The sequence below is a fragment of the Microplitis demolitor genome, chromosome 4, assembly GCF_026212275.2.
Source record: "Microplitis demolitor isolate Queensland-Clemson2020A chromosome 4, iyMicDemo2.1a, whole genome shotgun sequence".
Classification (NCBI taxonomy): domain Eukaryota; kingdom Metazoa; phylum Arthropoda; class Insecta; order Hymenoptera; family Braconidae; genus Microplitis; species Microplitis demolitor.
The window spans coordinates 18,174,776-18,196,076 of NC_068548.1; the positions used below are offsets into that span (position 1 = coordinate 18,174,776).

Below are 21,301 nucleotides of genomic sequence, written 5' to 3' on the forward strand. Positions count from 1 at the left end.
GCTTCATACATTTTATACACTTAGACATACATGTATGTCTGTATGTATATAGTTTGAGATCAGTTGCATGCACGTGCAATTAAGAATGGCCGTCGGCCCTGAAGAGTGAGATGGAGACTGCCAGTACTCCCGGCAGATCCATCGATGACTGCTTATTTACAGAGCCGAGAACACGGCCTGGTGCCACGTGAGATGTTAACCAAGGATAGTCTATATACACTACACTACACTAGTGTACGGTGTAGTTGTAGTCTTCAGTGCTGCAGAAGCACCAGAGAGACGAATCAAGAGAGTAAGATAAAGAAAGAGAAAGAGAAAGAGAAAGAGAAAAAGAGAAAGACAGTTGAGAATGCAAAGAAAACTTGACTTGGCAATCGGTCCGTGGATCTTATTCCTCTGGGACCTCGCCCGAGGAGGCAATTAAAGTATCCGGGTAATTCGACCGCGGACGAGATCAGGAGTTACACTCAACAACGTGTCATACGTCCGTTTACATTTTTTGACTACTTAATTTTTGATTTCATCTAATTCCATATTATATTATCTTTTATTGTCCATAAATACTAGTATACAATAATTATATATCTCTTGGATTTTTATTTTATCAAACTTTTTGATATTAAGACTTTGAAAGTTTGCGCGTGCGTAGAACAACTGGAGACAATTAGAGGGGATGCTGCTTCGGTAGACAAGTTTGTATTAGGGTACTTGCTGGCATTCAGCATTTGTACATCAGCTATTGTACGTTCAACATATTAAAAAAAGTTTTGACATTATTACTACATATATATAACCATACAATAATTATTATGGTGGTTTCACTTAAAATTGCAGAACACGATTTACGATGGAAATTTTTGATTAAACGTAAAATTTAAATATATTTTTTTTACTCTTGATTTTTATAATTAAGTAATAAATAAATTTTTTTTAAATTCCAGGGGAAGATGAAGAGTGGAGTGACTCAGAGAAGACACCGTCGGTGAGCAGTGGAGTTGATGGCGGTGGATCAACAGTATCAAGTCCAACACCACCGCATCCCGATGAAGATACAAGTCTTCCACCTCCCCCAAGACTGAATCAAACTCCAGTGATCTTAAGTAATTCATCGATTGAAGATTTTCGTTTACGTCTCAATATACTGTCTGATGACGCACGAAAACGACTGAGTAGTCTTGCAGATGATTATGAATTATCTAAAGCATTGAGACAAAGATCTAAAAGGCGGGACTCTAGTCCAAATGCATCAAGAATCGACAACGATGACGGTACTTCATCGCCAAAAGAGACTGAATCAAGTAGATCTACTGGATCACTGTGTAAACGTGATAGCCGTCGTGATTCTGATGAATCACGTCGTTCTGATACAAGTTCAGATCATCCGAAGAAAATACGATTGGATGAAGATACTCCACCTAGACTACGGCTTAACGCTAGTTTAGCTACGGATCCAGCATTAAGACCCGCAACTGTTGCTGCTCTTACATTAAAACCTGACGGTTTATCACCACCAAATTCAGCATCATCTTTACCAGCGGGTATACAAAATGCATTAGCATCCGGACGATTATTTGTGATACCATCTGACGGCAAAGAATCAATGACCGTCGATCCGACACGGCCAATTCCACTTTATTGTCCACCATGTGGCATAAGATTTTCATCAGCCAGTACCCTAGAAGCTCACCGTACTTTTTATTGTGCTCATCGACCCCGAGCAGAAGAGGACAATGTTAATGACGATGATGAAGATAAATCTAGTAAATACGACGTACGTAAAGCATACGCATGTCCACACTGTTCATACAGCGCTGACAAAAAAGTATCGCTAAATCGTCACATGCGAATGCACGCAGCATCACCAGCAGCACCACCACCACCTATACCCCCGGTACCACCTGCATCGACGACTCCGGTGTCAGTTACCAGCAGTAATAACACTCCAACTAACGGTCTTATTAATGAAGAAACAGAACGTTATTGTCGTAACTGCGATATAAGATTCAATTCACTCAAGACTTATCGTGCCCACAAAACTCACTATTGCAGTACACGGCATGTGGTAAAAGATCCACCGACTCCAGCTTCAGCTGCTAAAGCATCACCACCAACAAGTTCAAGTCCTGGAGATTCTCCACCACCTCAACCATGTCTTGCTCTACCAACAAATCCAATTTTAATAGTACCCTGTTCATTATTTCGTGGTGCCAGTGTTCTTGCAGCACCTTCGCTTCCAGCTCCAGATACAGCGTGCTTCCTCTTACCCAATGGTTCACTTCAACCAATGACACGTGGTCTAACGACTGCTCAAAACTCGACAATCGAACAGTCTCAAGTTCTCAGGGTAGCAAATAAACCTGTAACTCCGGCTGTTGTTACTATACCCTCAGGTCGAAGTTCACCATCATCAGCAGCATCAACTCCTCTTGATTTGAGCATCAGACGATCTCCGGTATTACATCAAGATGAAAAAGAAAATCGAGTATCACCAGCACCTTCATCATTACCACCATCAAGTACTAGTCCACGGTCACGAGGTAGTGCAAGTCCACGTACGAGATCTCTACCGGCTATTCAAACTCCTGGTTCTGCAACAGCAACACCAACAGTACCCCCTACGGAATTGGCACTTAGACTCGCTGAATTACCACCACCTCCGGTACCTGGAGTACTAGTTAAGCAAGGTGTTTCAAGGTGTAAAGAGTGCAATATCGTTTTCTGTCGTCATGAAAATTTTGTAGCTCATAAAAAACATTATTGTCAAGCGAGAGAAAATACTGTCAGTAGTCCACCACCTTCTGATACACCATCGCCACCATTAGTGCAGTTGATCTGTGCGGCTTGCGGGATCAAGTTCGCTTCAATGGATAATCTCGTCGCTCATCAAGCTTTCTACTGTCCCAAAAAACCCGAGTCTCAGGAGCATCATACGCGTTGTCCTAAATGCAAGGTTCGTTATAATAAATTCACAGTTATCATATAAAAAAGCGACTCCACACATTTTTCAAAGTCCCAACTGCTTGCAATAGAAATTTATATAATTAGATTTTTCCACGTGTTTATTCACGAAACATTAAATACACAGAAAAAAAAGATTTCTTGGCGCTAAATATTTTATCTGTCCCAAGAAATTTTTCGTAAAAAATTTTCTTGGAGTAAAAGAAACTTTTTTGAGGTGAGGAAAAAAATTCTTGCGCCAAGAAATTATTTCTGGTCCTAAGAAAATTTTTATCTTCCATTCATGATGCAAAATATTTCTTGCGCCAGGAAATCCTTTTTTTCTGTATATTTTCATCATAAGTTTGTGTATAACACATGATACTCAACTAAATCTTGCACTCTAAGTGTCAAAAATTTATGAAAGCAATAACAAATTTTACAAATTTTCCAAAACAATATAAATTGTAATTCTTGAATATGTGAAAATTGTCATATTTCTGTTATTTCATTACGAATATGGTTTTTAACAGCTAATCAAGCAGATAGGTGCAAATAGTTAGGAAAGTATCCACCTTCTTTTACTTTCTGATGAAGAAAAATTATTTGAAATGGTTAGAAACAATTTGAATTGGGTCATATACAGATATACACTTAGCATGTATTAAATCATTTTTCTTAATTAGGGCTAGTATGGAGAGGTTCGACACTCACAACCGAGTTTTAGCTCCGTTCGTACTAATATAGGTGTAGTTTAAACTGACGAGTCTATTGGCGTACTCAGGGCAAAACTATCATCTATTATGGCAGATTACACATATTACTTGAGTTTTTGACAGTTGACTTAAAAATTAACACATGGACAAAATAAGTCCATTATTACAAATAGCGCGGGTTTACTCGTAACTTGGAAGTAACAAAAATAATAATGAAATTGAGCATATTTTATACATGATGTATAAAACTGTAAAGCATTAATGCTTACATAAGGGGTCATTCATAAAATACGTTCGCACTTATGGGGGTAGAGGGGTCTCATTTACTGTGACAAGGGGTCGGGCGGTCTAAGGACATCAAATAATTTTGAAAATTTTTCTCGGTTTTCTTAAATTTTATTTTTTTGGTACGAAAGAAAGTCATTCATTTCATACTTGTAAATATATAAATATTTCTATGCATATATTTGTGACACAATATTGGTAGGGGGCTCGCAGAAAATGTGACAGCGTGAAAAAGAGGGGAAGGGGATCTAAAAAGGTAAAATTTTGCGTGAGGTATTTTATGAACGGTCCCTGAGACCTAATTAAGCAAATTTACTTCCGATTTGCCGATACATACTTGCTGATATAAACAGTTTCAAAGCAATATGTATAAAATTGGATTTTTTCTTAGTATAAATAAGTGGAGTCGCGATTCTAAACAATTACCAAATTTGCATATATTAGATTAATTATTAATAAATAAAAATTAATTAATTTATTATTAGGTGATGATTGAAACTGGTGCGACGCACACATGCTCAATACAAGCAGGTGGTTGGAGATGTCCAGTCTGTGGTGCAGTAAGTCCTACTGCAGGTGCCGCCCAACGTCATATGGATGCCCATCAAGGTGTTAAAGCATTTCGTTGCACTATTTGCCGATACAAGGGTAACACTCTACGGGGTATGAGAACGCACATTAGAATGCATTTTGAAAAACGTGGAACTGATTTACAGGTTTGTCATTTTTTATTTATTATTTATTTTAATTCTATATTAATTTAATTTCAATCTAATTAAATAATGATTTATCGTAGGAGGAAAATTATATAACTTGTGTGCTGGATGACGATGTAACATCAGTAGCAACACCCGAGCCAGCACCTGCAACAACTCCCGAAGAAATTCCAGCGGAAATTCACGTAAATGGTAAAACTGAAACGCGAAAAAGTCCTCAGCCACTGCAGCCACCTCCAGCACCAGCAGCTCCGGTACCTCCACTAGCAAAGTCACCGGTTGCAGCAATATCACCAGTAGCAGCGCCAGCTCCAGTAGTAACAGTACCAACAAATAAAGTTAAACAAGAACGTGAAGATACACCACCACCCGAGGAAACCCTTGACCCAGCGAAAACAAACACAAACTCACGGTACTGCCGCTCTTGCGATATAAGCTTCAACTACTTGAGCACTTTTATTGCCCATAAGAAATTTTACTGCTCGAGTCATGCCGGTGAAGCGAGTAATAACAATAATAATAACAGCAATAATAATAATAATAATAATAATAATAATAACTCAAATAGCCATACGACAAGCCCTCCAGCCGGCAGAACTGAAGCTTCCCTCCTCTAGATTTTACAACACTTACCAATAAAAAAAAGAAAAAAAAACATTCATTAAATAGTTAAATAAATTCTCTTTCATTTTTTAAGTCTGTTGAGATCCAACAGGTGATCAGCAGTTACAGGACTGTTAATTGTTGCCAGTTTTAAATATTAATGATGATATATATGTACACTAGTTTAAATATTTTGTGTGATTATTTTTTCTTCATTTCTTTAAAATTTTATAATTTTTTGTTTTTTTTTTTTTTTTTTTTTTTTGTTTTTCATAATTAATTTAATCGTCAATCCAGGGAATTGCTCGTACTTATTAAATCAATAAAAACAGTGATGTAAATAAAAATATAATATAGAAGTGAAGAAAAATGAAAAATAATGAATGATTTAAATCGTCATGTATATAAATTTAAAAATTGTAACTATATGAAAACTCAGTGACAAATTTAAAACACTTTTTATAGATCAACTTGCTGAGCATTAATAAAGTTGATGAATTAATTTTTTTTCCTTAGATTAAATTTGTCACGAGTGATATTAAAATTTAGCTGGTCTTGACATTCGCTCGACAGACCAACAAAAAATAAATAAAATTAAATATTGATATTAATGTTAATAACAATAATTGGAATTTTGACAACCCGACGGGTGTGCAATCTCATGACTCTTTGAATAATCTCGTAGATTGTAGTTATCTGAATAGAAAAATCCTTTTAGATATAATTATTTGATGATAAATAATAATAATAAAAAGGTGAAAGATAATAATAAAAATAATAATAATGATAAAATTGATAATGGAGTGAGTGTAAAATGTTGTACAGTAGAAAAGTAGACAATTACTTATAACACGTACGATTTAGTTAATGAATGATACCAATCTCAGCTTGTGAATCTGTTAAATTACGTTGCAATATAACATTTAATATATATATAAACATATATATATATACTATTAATTATTATTATATAAATATATAAATAAATATAAATATATGAATATTAAAGAAAAATTAATAGTTAACGCGCCCGTTGATAGTGCGCTCGCGATAACGTTTCGTTTATATTGATAATAAAACTCATGATATTTAATTAATTATAATTTTTTATAATCTGTGATTTGACTTGTACCATCAAAATTATAATTGTATATAAAAAAAATTTTTTTAATTGTAGCAATAAATTAAAATTTGTTTTTCAGTGAGTTATTTTTTTGTTGAGAGTTTAATAAATAATATTTTGATAAATAATGTTTAGATGAATCTGATACTTAAAGTAATAAGTATTTAAAATAAGTTTATTTTATATAAATTATAAAATTATTTTTATTAATATTAAATTTAAATGATGATACGGTAAAGAAAATATTTTAAAATAATTACTCATGGGTATTTATTATCAAGATAAATGTTAATAATTCTGTTGCGAATAATCAAAATAAAATAACCGCGTATTATAAAATAAATAAAAATCTTCCTTTAGAGATGCGCGGTTCTCCGAGGCGGGTGCACACAATTGTATAAATTAGAATTTAAGGCCAGTGTTACATGTATACGCAGTGTACTCATATCTTACGATAAAATTTAAAAACATTTAAAAGAAAATTTTAAAATAAAAAATAAACAAAAAAAATATTATAGCGCAATAAATTAATTACGATGAGTTTTATCGGTACAAAACGTTGGACAATTTTATCACAATAATTGTAATCTTGAACTAATATAAAAAATATAAAAAATTTTAATTACAATATCAATATGCTCTAGTTTTATTTATTAACTCAAACATACTTTGCATTTTGCTATTAAACCTTTTTTCTTTTTTACACACAGTCGACTCTCTTTATATGGCCATTCTGAAGATATCCATTTCTCTAATTTCAATGTTTAGTCATTAATTTTTAAATACCCTCTGTATATATCCGCAACAAATATTTTGACTCATTTTCTTCAAGTATCTACATATAAATTTAATTAATTAAAATAATTAACAATATCAAAAAAATTCATAGAACTTAATTGTGTGTCTATGCGTTAAAGTAATAAAATTTCAAACAAAAACACCAGTTTTTAAAAACAAATCAAAGTTAGACTTTTAATATCTCTTAAATGATTAGATTAACGAAAAAAACATAAGAGACCTTTTTTGAAGAGTTGTAAATTTTCTACAAAAATCAGTATTAGTTATAACTGTACGCTCATTTTTCAGCGAATAATAAAATTTTCCTCATTGCACTAAAATTGGGAAGTATCATAACTTAGACCGGGTTAAATGGTATTAAAATAAACTTTTTTTATTTTTTAAAATTATTTTTGGAACTCAAATAAATTATTTATACCAAGTAAAAAAATCCAGTTTGAGAAATAACGAACCCTAATATATGTATAATATTTATACGTTAATAGTTTTTCATAGCGACCAGATTCAGAGCGTACACTTAGAGAGAGTCGAACCTTTATAAAAAGAAAGGATTTAAAACGATTAGAAAAAAAAAATTTTTAATACTTTTTAATGCTTTCGATACTTCAAATACTTTTGAATCATCTTTTTTATAGGCATTTAACATTGCAAATCATTTCGAATTGTATCAGGAAATCTGCTAATAAAATCCACAACCAAATTGAGCATAACGATATGATAGTGGGAGGACTGTATTTCTCGGAAATGTATTCCTCTACAACCCCAAAAGCGGACACTCAGAGTTGACTGTACATGAATTTTAATAGACGGTACTATTAAAAATAATAATTATTATTTCTTAATCATCCAATAAATTAACACACTCTGTGATCGATAAAACGGTCGGATAGACAGGTAATTTAATATTACATCGGAAGGCTAGAATTTTTCAGTTATATATAAATTTAAAAGCACCCAGCATTAATCACTCTAAATACTATACTAATTTTCCGATCTTATTAACTAATTAGTAAACAAAATTAAATTAATTTTCTTCTTCTGTATTTGTATGCCTTTTAATGCCATTGAAAATAATTTAAAACAAGGAAATAATAATGAAAACAATTTTGACAAAAGTTTTATTTATTTTTTCTTATTGAATGTTTTTTATATTTAAATAAAATCATTAAGAGCCAGTTTTTCAAACCGGGATTATTTTTATCCGGGTATTATTATCTAAATAATAATTAAAACTCGAATTAACAATAAACCCGGTTTAAAAAACTGACCTAATTGTTTTTATTTTATAGGTAAATTTTACACGTACAAAATCTATCTATAGATAATAAGAAAAAATGACTTAAAAAAATCCAAATTATTTATTTTAGCTGCATGAGCTTAACAATTTAAAAAATAATTAATTGCTATTAAATATTTACACTGGGCCCATTTAATTAAATCATTCGATTTTTATAAATCAATAAAATTAAATAATAACAGTAAAAAAATTTCCTAATTTTCAGCAGCTTCGTCATCGGTATGAACTTCTGATATATGTACACCACTATAATTACTGTCGACATCATTGTCCTCACCATCCTCTTCATCTTCATCCTCTTCATCTTCATCTTCATCTTCATAATCTTCCTCTTGATTTTTCAACGATGCTTTAAATTTAGCATACGAATACCCAAAATTTTCAACATCACTCTCATCAACGGTGTAAATTAAATTGTCATCCTCATCATCAGTTGAGAGTTCTTGTGCGTCATCTAACCACATGTTTCCAACAGCCGAAGAAAGACAATCATGCGTTACTGAATTATCAGAACCTACATCAGAATCTGGATAATCATTTTTCCAATTGGATTCGGAATTTGAATCCTCTGATTCTTCGCGATGTTCACAGTCTGAACAGTCACAGGATTCTCTATAACCACTGTAAAATGATGGAATATGAAATGGTTCAACTGTAAAACCATCACTATATTCAGTAAATATATTCTCCATTGAATCTGCCATTGTACAATATAAATCAAAAACATACGGTGATGAACCCTAAAATAATAAATATAATTATTTAATCAATTATATAAAAACAACATGATACTGAAGTTAGCCGATATTTAGTAATTTTTTTCAAAACGGTAAATTATAAAAAAAAAATATTTCCAAAAATAGCACCTACAGTTTTTTTGATTTTCTACATGTACAAGGAAAAAAAAATATTGCGCTTATCGCTCACCAACGGAGAGCGACATTTGTATCGTGATTAGTACTAAATTGTTACTTGATTTTCACGATATATATATATCAATATGAATGAAACACTAGATACTTATTATAATGATCCTACGGATTGTGAATATACTTAAATGTATAGTGATCGTCAGTTAACGCATCCATATCATACCAAAACAGATCGTGATTATCGCGATCTACTTCTCAAGCTCTACCACTCATAACCAAATTATTTAATAAAAAATTTACATTAATTACTTACGCATATTCTATTACTTGATTACATTTCTTGATATTAAATAATAATTTTTTATTGCACTTATTAGAATTATTAACATGTAATTATTAATTCCAACTAAAAATAAAATTGTAATGAAGTTAAAGTTAAAGGTTCATCTATTTTAACCTCAAATGTTTTTATGATTTCCTCAAATAATCTTATGATTTCGGGATCCGCCTGGATCGCGATAATCACGATCCAATAGACCAACACTTTCCGTATACAACGTATAACCAACCGATGAGTGAATATCACGATACCGTTGAGTGGTGAGCACATTATTCTTTTCTCCGTGTACATATTTTTAGTTTGATTTTTTTTTTAATCGATTTGTTGAAAAAAAGAAGTTCATTCGGCAGCTAAAATGGAAGTAGATTTCATGATATAAATAGATATATGTGTGAAAAATGTATTGCCAGAATCGAAGGCATTGGTAAATAATTTCTTTGGTCTAGGCATATGTATAAGCATGAGAATTAAAACTAATTTAAAAACTTTTCAGATTAATTTTGAAGAAATTCGATTGATTGTCACATTTAAATGATATTGAATAAAAAATCAGTGAAAATATGAATTTTTAATATTTTGAAATGCTATAACTTATAATCTGTGTAAAAAAAAATTGTTAAAAAAGTGTTAACTACTCTAAAGTTCAAAACATGATACAATGACAAACTTTTTTCTAACGTTTTTTAAACTTTGGAAAACTGAAGAGAAAAATCAACAAGTATTCTAATATTATTAAGATATGCTAAAACAGAAAAAACGTTCAGAAATAGTTCAAAATCAGCTTTTTCTGAACGTATTTTGCACTGAAAAATGTTAATTTGTAGTATTGTCAATTGTTTTCGTATCTGTGAATTTTCAGAAGTTTGGAAATAATTAAAAAAAAGTTCGTCGTTATGTCACGTTTTGAAGTTTAGAATAGTCAACAATTTTTTAACCTTTTTTCAACAATTTTTTTTTACACGGGAAACTAATTGACCGACTTTGCTCATCTTCGAACTCGTTCTCGAAAATAGTCTACAGATGTGTGCTAAGTTTCATTGAGATCAGTTAAGAATTGTGGACGCTATCGTCGTGACAAGCCGCGTTCTATTGTATAAATATATAAATATATATTTAAATACATACATATATAAACGTTTGAACCATATGTATTCCCTGACTCAGCTCGTCGAGCTGAGTCCAGAGGTAGCAAAATTTTTTGAAAATTCCATCATGAAGACAAATGCAATAATCAGATTTCTATGAAGTCTACTAAAAATCCGAAAATTGTTAATTGTCTGTTAACTTCAGGATCATGAAACAACCAGCATATAAATAAATAATTTTCTAATTCTATGAGTAATAAATAAAAAAAAGTAATTACTTCGTGCTCATCATCAGTTTCTTCACTTTTTTTATCACAAGATACTGAATCTTCTACATCAATGACAGTCATACCGAGATCTTTTGTTTTTTCATCAGTAACAGATGATTCTATTTCACGGAAACAATTTACAACTTTATAACGATTTTCACGTGAATCTTCTTGTTTTTGAGAACGTACTTTATTTTGAATATCAACTGAATGTTGTTTGTAATTAGTTTTTAGTTGATCACTTGTTAGTGTCTTAGTTATTTCTTTAACGGCATTGACTTCCTAAAATAATAATTATTTATATTAAAACAATGAATAATTAATTAATTAATTAAAGAGTTTTATAAAGAAAATTACCTGATTTTGAACAGTTCCAGCAAATTTAACAACAGTAGTCAAAGGTTCCTTGGAGCCAGCGGCTTCTATTGTTTCATCATTATCAGTTTTTCTTTTTTTACAAGCTAATATCAATGCATCGAGTGGTTCATCAGAGCAACGTCTTTTTACTCGCAATATAGTTGTCATTTTGTATTAATTTAATTACAACAATTTATTTAGCAAATGAAAAAAAAAACGTGCTGGCTTTAGATCTTTCTAGAACTTTCAATAAATTTTAAGGTTAAATATACAAACAATCAATGCACCAAGTTCATTGTCACTGTGCACATGATAATGAATTTTAGATTTATTGTTGATAAATATATATATGTATTATTACTCTAATACATACTTTCAATATCTTTATTTTCATCGATCAATCAGGAAGGTTTTGGAATATAATAATAAACTATTTGTGTTGTGTTCGCTTAAATTTTATTCAATCTGCGCACGACAGAACTTAACTATCACACTTATATAGCTCACAAGTTTTCTTTATTATCGATTAAAATAACTTTATTTTTTTTTTTAAACTTCCCACTATGAAAATTATCCCAAATTACCAGTTGACCTCAACTACAATCAAATTAAAGCAGATATTTCACGTATACGGTATACGTGAGATCAAAAATTGACTTCGATAAGAACTCTAGATGATCAACATTTTAACTCACTAATTGAAATGAAGCATTTGACATCTCGATGACGTCTAGTGAACATAAAAAATTTCGTTTCAATTTTTTGCTTTCTTCCATATGAAAATTACATATAAACCTGATGTAAAATAGCAGATTTAATTTTACGTCAAATATATATGTTACTTTGCGTGTAAGGTAACTGAAGAGTTGAATTGAAATTTTTTAAATATATTGTACATGATCAAGATGTCAAAAGTTTTACTTCAATTTCTGAGCTAAACAATTATGTTTCTTCCCAAGGGAAGAAACACGCAGGTTTCTGCCCGATGTATGCGCGTATTTAAAAATTACGAATTCACTAGCACCCATATAACAATCTTTTTCAATTCTCGGACAAGTCTGCTTTCAAAATCGATAGGTGTTAGTGTCTTTTTCTACGTATGTGTCTTGCTGCAGATACTTGTGACCAGATTTGCAAGTCTAGTGCAAGTTTTATACAAGAAATTCGTACCAGATTCAACTCAATTCTGGAGGAAGACTATAGTTGAAAATAGTTGCGCATAGCTCGATCAAGATCTGCTCAAGGCTCAAAATTGACCTTGAGCCTCGAGCAGATTTTGAGCAAACCATGCGTAAGTACCTACTGTAAGTTACTGGCGTAAGAAATGCATCAGACACTTTTTCATTGCACCGTGTTCAAAATATCTTTAATATTTTTGCGTGTGATAACATAAGCAAGACATTAACAAATCTTGACATAGGTTTCTTGATACACGATCTTGCGAAAGACACATATTTAAAAAAAGACACTAGCAACTAAGGGTCTTGCTCAAGATACTTACTCCCGAATCTTGATCAAACACGTGTTACTAGGGCAGCTGTTTGCAGCATCGGTTTGAAATTAGCTTGTTTCGATTGGCTGTAGGGACACTGAAACTTGAAGTTTCGATGCTGATATCATTAAAAGATAATTAGCATACGAATATACTCCCGGTTCTAAAAATTTCTTAAATCGTTTTGTCGTATTTCTGTTACATTCTCACTCATAAATAAACTGGTTAATCATCACGCGGAAAAATATATTAGTTTACTGAATGTTAAATTATAAAATGTACATAAGAAAGTAAATTTACTTTTATTAATGATACATTATTAACTAACCAACTTTGTAATCTGGTTTGTCAGGCATCATCATCAATTTTTTTTTTTGACAAAAATCAACTATGGTGAGTAAAGAAAAACAGTAAAGCAGACAAACCCGGCGGAATGTGAAATTCAAATAATCAAATGGAGTTTTTTTACTTACCAGTTCTTATTTATATATCCTACAAGACTACAGTAAGTCAAATATTGTTTTTTATATGTACTGAATGCAAGTTTTTTCGATTTATTATCATTATACTATTTCATTTTATTTAAACAGTTGGCATGATTTATATGAAAAAATTAAGATACTGAATTTACCCGATGCCTAATAATTTTTGAATTTTTTTTCAAAACAATTGTTGGATTCTTTGTACAAAAATCGATCTTTATTACGATATATATTTTATTTAATTTTTCTCTTTACTAAATATTCTGTTCGAAATAATATTTTGAACAGCATTAAATTTAAATCGTAGTTTATGTATTATTTAAGTTGAGTTCAAAATATGTATATGTTTACTTGAGGAAAATAAATCTAGTATGGATTAAATTTTATGACCTTGTCCTGTTTAGAAAACCTCATAGAATCCAATAGATTCTCATAAATTTCCATAGAGATTTTATAAGAATGAATGAGTCCTATGAGAAGTACTGTAGTTAAATATTGAACTTTATACATACAGCTATAAGAATCTATCGGATTTTTTAAGCAGGGTAGGTATTTGGGTCGACAAGAGATTGAGGCCCATGTTCCAAGTAAATGCAAGGCAATATGTTTTCTTCATTTGCACTCATATATATATATATATATATATATTGGATTTGGAAATCTTAGTTATACAAAAAGAGGAGAAGTTGTTAGACCTCAGTGTTAAATAATTTAAAAAAAATAAGTTAATCTAAGCTAAATCTCTTACACGTGAAGACATACCCTAGAGCGCGTATTTTAATAAAAGAAATAATTTTTATTTGTTTAATAAATTAATTTGTTTCATTCACGATTACTATACCTAGGGCGTGTTCAGAAATATACTCTGGAGGTGAAGAATTACCTATCCAGGTGTAACTAGTACCTTTGTAATGTTAAATCGCATCTTGAGTTCGACCAGAGGATATATCTGAACGCAAGATTTGAATATTTTCTCTTCCAGAGTATGTTTCTGAACATGCCCCTAAATTCCCAGCTATAATAATTTATAAAAAAAAATATTTTAAACAATTGCACTTATAGTTTTTAAAATTTCCTACATGATAATATTTCTAGATTTTTTTTTTTTTGTAATTAAATAGTCGAAAAAAAATTCAAACTCGTTAATTATCTGCTAACTTCAGTCATGCAAAAAATTCCAGCCGATTTAAAATAAATTGAAACAATTACAATACCCTATCAATAATTGGGTTTTAACCTTTTATATATAAATAGTGGATTTGAAATTTTTAATAACAATTTTTTAAAAAAAGAATTACTATTTGTAAAAATTTGCCTTTAATTAAATAAGATAGTAATTAAAATTATTATTGTGTTCAATTTTTTTTTTCTTTAGTAATGAAAAGAGATGACTAGCTATGACAATAATAATTTAAAAATCAAAAATTTTATAAATTTGTCTATGAACTTGAAGCTTTGAATATAATAGACGTCAAGTAATTGTTTAGATTTTATTAACAATTTATAGATTACCAGAAAAAATGAATACTAAGAATTTGAAAAGTCGTTTGTATGCACTTAAAAAATTTTTTAATTAACACCACATCTATTTGTTTAAAACTTTTTTCAATTTGTCTATGGCTTTCAACATTGTCTATGGCTTTTATAAACATTAAAATTTATAAGTAAGAATGTAGCTGACAACTGAAAAATCAGTATGCGGATTATTTTTAATTTTATCATTTTAATTAATTAATTTATTTATTTCAAGTTTATAGATTGTCTCATATCTGTTACATTCACATCTATTAAAATTTATAAATAATACGACAATATCAGTTAAATTAAATAACTAATGTATTTTAATTGAATCTATATAATTTGTATTAGCTTTATTTTTTTTTTTTTTTTTTTTTATTTTTTGGTTCAAATAAAATAATTTAATGGTACTCGTATTGTAAGTTATCAAACACCTGATACTATTTTAAATTTTTTATACAAATTAAATATTGTTAAAATAAATATTTTTAACACATGAGCATATCGTAATTTCGAAAATTTGTTATTATTAATAATTAATTTCGTTATATAATAAAAGACCATCGGATGTCTGCTGTTTTCATTATCGTTGACTGAATAATAATAAATTTAAATTTGATTGTTTAATGAGTTATTTTATAATTTAAAGGCAGTTTTTGAAACCGCGATATTTATTTAAGCCGAAATTAGAGAGCTGCCAATATAAGAAAAAAAGTAACTGATAAAATGTGAAATTACTTATCCATAAATACTTTGAACGAGGACATTTAATTTTGAAAATGTTTGTTCAAGGGTGGGCAAGTCTACAGTTGAGGGGGGGGGCTGCCAGAAATTCCACCAAACTGAAAAATATTCGAAAGAAAAATTTATATGAAAAGACGGATAATTGAAATATAAATTATTCGATAAATATATTAAATGTTTATAATTGAAGTGAAGAGGAACAGAGTAAAACACACCAACCTTATATATGTAAATTATGCCGTAAATGAGGGCTGAAAAATGTTATTACATGCAAAACACATTTCGTTCAAAAGTAAAATATACCAGTATGGACTCACTTGATATCACCGAGAGAAGTTCACATGTGAGCTTATATGTTAACTTCACTTGGCAATATCGAGTGAGGCCACTTAAATTTTTTTCTCCCCTCCGGGCGAAAAGCGTCAACTTTTTTCCCGCTGTGTGAAACGAAGTTGACGCTTTCCGCTTCCGTCGAAGAGAAAAATAGTATTGACACCTTGGGCAGTAAATAAAAAAGCCTCAGATCTCATGTAATTGTTGGCCGAGGCGAAGCCGAGGTCAACAAACATGTGATCTGAGGCTTTTCTTACTTTCCTGCCCGAGGTGTAAAATATACTATTTTATGGGAGAACTAACGATGAGACAGCACCTAATTATATATGTAATTGTTCAATAGTATTGTTCAACCACTTAAATACGAAAGAGAAAGAAAAAAGCGAAAGTTATTCAATTTTTCGCCGATTCAATAATAAATGTATTTTTTTTTTGTTTTTTAATTTTTATTTGTTAATAAAAATTTTTGTCAGTAAATTTTTTTTCATTAGTTATAAATTGGTATAAAAATATTTAAATTTACTTTTATTGTTTTTATTCAAACGGAAAATATTTTACTACAACTGAAAATTATTTAGAACTGTAATTTCGTACGTGAAAATTAATTTTCATAAAAAAATTGTAATAAATTTTTTTTTTTTTAATTTACCCTGAGTACATGTGTAATTTCTAAGAATAATATGACAAAAATTTTGATAGTAAATTTTTTATTTCTGATAAGAAAGTCTTTAATATCTGTAATGATCGGGTTTAAATGGCCCATTGACTGGAATATCCAAGTATTTAGCTTGATCAGGAGTTAATTTTGTTAATTTAACACCAAGATGGTCCAAATGTAAAGCAGCTACCTCTTCATCCAACTGAAAAAAAAAAAAATTACACAATTTATTTACGAAATTAATAATTAAAATAAGTAATGGATTGTAATTTAACCTTTTTAGGAAGCATATGAACATCAATAGTGTAAGAATCAAATTTAGTCCATAGTTCAATTTGTGCAAGTACTTGATTAGTAAACGAAGTGCTCATTACAAAACTTGAATGTCCAGTAGCACACCCCAAATTAACAAGACGCCCTTCAGCCAGAACAATAACATGTCTTCCATTACTCAAAGTATATCTATCAACTTGTGGTTTAATATTTATTTTTTCTTTAGCATTTTTGTCTAACCACGAAACTTGAATTTCACAGTCAAAGTGGCCAATGTTACAGACAATTGCATCATCGCGCATAAGTTCAAAGTGATGACCTCCAATAATATCTTTACAGCCAGTGGTCGTAACAAAAATTTGTCCTTTTGGAGCAGCCTCTTCCATCGTCGTTACTTCGTAGCCTTCCATAGCTGCTTGTAGAGCATTTATTGGATCTATTTCAGTGATGATAACTCGTCCACCAAGAGCACGAAGACTTTGAGCGCATCCTTTACCAACATCACCGTATCCAGCTACAACACATACTTTCCCAGCAATCATTACATCCGTTGCACGTTTTATTCCATCAATTAATGACTCACGGCATCCATAAAGATTATCAAATTTACTCTATAAAAATAAAAAATTCATTATCAATATTAATTATTTTAAAATTGTATTTAAATTTAACATTGTTATAGTTTACAATCACGACTCCACCTGTTGAAAACAAGCAAAAATCCAAATTTAGACAAATTGCTTTGAAACCAATTTCAAGAGCAACTATTCGTCGGTGGGTTGAAGATATATTTGTTTCATGAGGTATTATAGAAGCATCAATAATATATATGTTTATACAAAAGGTAGAAAAATGCATAACTTCGAGATTATCTTTGAAATTTTTTTAGTTCGGTACCACAATGCACTAATTGACTAGACTTCCTTATTTTTATATGCTTCGACTCATAAATCAACCACTAAATTTAACTTACATGTGCCATCAAAAATAATAGTTTCGTCCTGAGTACATTAACGGACTCATCAGCAAGGCTATGCTGACGTACTCATGCCTTGGACAACGCTTCATGCTTGTACGGACTGAACTAAAACCGTGTAGCGGGCTTCGTTCAACACTATGCTAGTGGAGGAAAGCGGATACCGTCCAAATTACTTGCATCTCAATGTTAGGTGAGTTTGTATACACCGTTAAAAGTGATAAAATAACAGTAACATGCCGATTTTCAAGTATTACAAAAGCTCCAAAATAATCGTAGCTCTTAGACTTTTGAAACTCTACCGTCTATCTTACAGTATTATATAAAAATTATAATTACATGTTTAAAAATTGATTTTGGAAAATTTATAAGATTTAATTAATTTTATAAGATTTCATGTTATTTTCATCAATTTTTAACCCTTGAGGTGCAAATCCCGGATAAGTATCATGTTTTAAAAACAAAAATACATGAAATTACAAGAAAATTTCATCCACCGTGTAACCAAACACGTGAAAAAAGTTTATTTATGAATATTTAGTGTGAGCACTTGGAATTTTGAAATATGTGTAGAGCCTTGATTGTAAACAATCACCTAAATTATCATTAAATATACCTTTGTGACGGAGTCATTGACATTAATTGCTGGTACTTTTAGAGTGCCATTTTTAACCATTTTATATAAATTATGAACTCCAGTAGTTGTTTCTTCAGATACACCACGACAATTTTCTAAATACTGAGGATATTTGTCGTGAACAAGATTTGTAAGATCACCTCCATCATCAAGTATCAAATTAAGTGGTTGTCCATTTTTAAAAACAAGTGTCTGTTCAATGCACCAGGTGTATTCTTCTTCAGTTTCTCCTTTCCATGCGTAAACTGGTACTCCCGTTTTAGCAATAGCCGCAGCAGCATGATCTTGAGTACTGAATATGTTACAAGATGACCATTGGACCTCAAAAAAAAAAAAAAAATAAAATAACATAAAACAAATAAATCAATTAATATTAATGTAGTGCTCATAAGTAATGACTAACACATATTACAAAATAATTCCTAAGGTCAATAGATAACCCGTTTTATCTTGAACTACTAAATTTTTAGTTGAAACGAAGATAAATAAAAATGAAGACAGTAAAAAAAAAAAAAGTGGGTATTGTAAATATGGTAATTTTTACCTCTGCTCCAAGTTCAACTAGAGTTTCAATAAGTACGGCTGTTTGTACAGTCATATGAAGACAACCAGCTATTCTTGCTCCTTTTAAAATTTTTTTCGGTCCATATTTTTTACGTAATGCCATCAATCCTGGCATCTCATTTTCTGCCATTGTTATCTCTTTTCTCCCCCATTCTGCTAAGGAAATATCAGCTAAAAAAAAATTATACATGTTTTTAACCCAGTTCTGATGTTTATTTGTAACAATGTTACATATTTATTAAGTGCAATAACATCAAGTTAGATTATGTTAAATGCAGTATTTAAATATAGATATATTTATAAAAATTTATAATAATATTTCATTATAACTTTCATTAATGTTGTGATAAATTTCATGAATATAAATGTAGCAGACATACGACAATTTTTCAATTACATATAAAAAAATTAAAATAATAAAATTAAGAAAAAATGCGTGTACTGATTTTTGAATTGTTTAAAGATGCATTTTTTTATTTTTATTTTATAAACATTTTAATTTATTATTTCAAAGTTTTAAAAATTGTCAGATGTCCGCTAACTTTACTCATGTAAATTTTCTGTAATATTTTTCATAAGTCATTGCCTTCGATAATTATTTACAGGCTTCTCTGTACGTTGATTTCTTTATTGTTATTTATCTAGGTCTGATTTTAAACAAATGGATTTATTTTTTTCATGATTCAAAAGTTAACAGATGATTAATAATTTTCAGATTTTTGTTCCAACAAATCAAATACAAGAAAAAAAAAACTAAAAATTTGCACTTGTAGAAAATTCAATAAACTATAGGTGGAATTTTTAAAAATATTTTCTAAAATTATTTATCATTTTGAAAAAAATCCAAAAATTATTAAACGTCGGCTAACTTCAGTGTCATATTTTTTTTTTTTACTTTTTTATAAAAATTTCAAATTTTACTCTGTTCGATCAACTCAAAGTAAATTATTAAATTTATTTTGTCTAACACTAAATGTATGTATTTCATACTATGTAAATATATATTGTTAAAAAACAGTTTTATGCCATTTTAATATGTCATCTTATCAATGTTTCTTAAATATAAAATTTATATTAAATTAATATATGAACAAAGACCATTATTATTGATAACGGGGAATAAAATTGTTAAGATAAACCGGTCCATCACCACGTGGAAAAATAAATAAATTTACAGAATGTTATTTTAGAAAATGTGTATAATAAAATAAATTTACTTTTATTAAAAATACATTATTAACTTACCAACTTTGTAATCTGGTTTGCCAGGCATCTTTATCAATTGTTTTTTGACAAAAATTAACTGATAAGTAAAGAAAAAAATTAAAGCAGATGAACCCGGCGAAAAGTGAGGTTCGAATGATCAAGTGGAGTTTTACTTTCGAATTCTTATTTATACCGTCCAACAAGTCTGAAGTTAGTCATATATTATCTTTATGGGTGTAATGCAGCAGACATGCGGCCATTTATAAATTTTAAATAAATAAATTAAAATAATGAAATCGAAAAAAATGCGCGTACTGATATTTCAATTATCTAAATATATTTTTAAATTTTTATTATATTGATTTATTCAAAAATTTCCAATTGTCAGATACATTCAAACTCTTTGATTTTTTATACTTAATTCAAGTTGATGACTTTTTTGAATTATTAATATTATAAATTTATTTAAATAGTTGGCATGATTTCTATAAAAAAATTTTAGTCAATTTAAAATAAATTAATTTCAGTTGATAGTTAAGTAAATACTTAAATAATTAATTAACACGTTTAAAAAATAGCAAAACCATATAATTGAAACAATTATGGTACTTTATCAATAATAGGGTTTTAACCTTATATAAAAATAGTAGAGTTGAAATTTTTAATTACAATTTTTTAAAAATTGAATTACTATTTGTATAAAAAATTGCCTGTAATTTAAATAATCTGTAAATAAAATTATTTATGTTTAATTTTTTTTCAGAATAATTTAATTTTTTTTTTAGCAATGAAAAAAAGATGATTACTTATGACAACAATAATTTTAAAACAAAAAATTACGTAAGTTTGAATCTAAACTCCCGTATTAAGAAAAATGATTTAATCCATGCTAAGTGTATATCTGTTATTATTATAGTATATCTACATATTAGTATAGTATTTATATATTATATATATTAATATCTATATATTATAGTATAACTATGTAATAGTCAATTCAAATTATTTTAAATCATTTTA

The 21,301-nt window shown here is 29.6% G+C and overlaps 3 protein-coding genes across 6 annotated transcripts in view; 1 reads left to right on the top strand and 2 right to left on the bottom strand.

Moving 5' to 3' along the window:
* The window catches only part of LOC103574768 (zinc finger protein ush), a 105,181-nt gene extending 98,212 nt beyond the window's left edge, over positions 1-6,969 (top strand). For all 4 annotated transcript variants that reach the window (XM_053738241.1, XM_014443740.2, XM_014443741.2 and 1 more), the window contains 3 exons: positions 942-2,950; positions 4,424-4,654; positions 4,735-6,969. In XM_053738241.1, the coding sequence (XP_053594216.1) occupies positions 942-2,950; positions 4,424-4,654; positions 4,735-5,271 (2,777 nt within the window). In that variant the 3' untranslated portion in view covers positions 5,272-6,969. The remainder of the gene's footprint in view (positions 1-941; positions 2,951-4,423; positions 4,655-4,734) is intronic.
* Positions 6,970-8,529: 1,560 nt separating this feature from the next.
* Positions 8,530-12,049, bottom strand: LOC103574767 (probable RNA polymerase II nuclear localization protein SLC7A6OS). The gene is made up of 4 exons (XM_008554283.2): positions 11,772-12,049; positions 11,399-11,641; positions 11,051-11,323; positions 8,530-9,215 (listed from the first exon to the last, which is right to left on the bottom strand). The coding sequence occupies exons 2-4, from the start codon at positions 11,564-11,566 to the stop codon at positions 8,670-8,672; spliced, it is 987 nt and encodes a 328-aa protein (XP_008552505.1). The 5' UTR covers positions 11,567-11,641; positions 11,772-12,049; the 3' UTR covers positions 8,530-8,669.
* A 4,426-nt stretch (positions 12,050-16,475) lies between these two features.
* On the bottom strand, positions 16,476-20,467 carry LOC103574765 (adenosylhomocysteinase). Its single transcript, XM_008554282.3, has 5 exons — positions 20,321-20,467; positions 19,056-19,246; positions 18,491-18,832; positions 16,901-17,509; positions 16,476-16,827 (listed from the first exon to the last, which is right to left on the bottom strand). Exons 1-5 carry the CDS (start codon positions 20,346-20,348, stop codon positions 16,696-16,698), a joined length of 1,302 nt encoding a protein of 433 aa, XP_008552504.1. The 5' UTR covers positions 20,349-20,467; the 3' UTR covers positions 16,476-16,695.
* Positions 20,468-21,301: the final 834 nt, after the last annotated feature.

Bases quoted from the DNA above. Each gene is read 5' to 3' on its own strand.
- LOC103574767 (XM_008554283.2), bottom strand. From the start codon at position 11,566: ATGACAACTATATTGCGAGTAAAAAGACGTTGCTCTGATGAACCACTC. The intron at 11,324-11,398 runs GTAATTTTCTTT...TTATTATTTTAG, and splicing joins CTGGAACTGTTCAAAATCAG to GAAGTCAATGCCGTTAAAGA. The intron at 9,216-11,050 runs GTAATTACTTTT...TTATTATTTTAG, and splicing joins AAACTGATGATGAGCACGAA to GGTTCATCACCGTATGTTTT.
- LOC103574765 (XM_008554282.3), bottom strand. From the start codon at position 20,348: ATGCCTGGCAAACCAGATTACAAAGTTG. The intron at 19,247-20,320 runs GTAAGTTAATAA...ATTTTTTTTTAG, and splicing joins CAAACCAGATTACAAAGTTG to CTGATATTTCCTTAGCAGAA. The intron at 17,510-18,490 runs GTATATTTAATG...TTATTTTTATAG, and splicing joins TCAATGACTCCGTCACAAAG to AGTAAATTTGATAATCTTTA.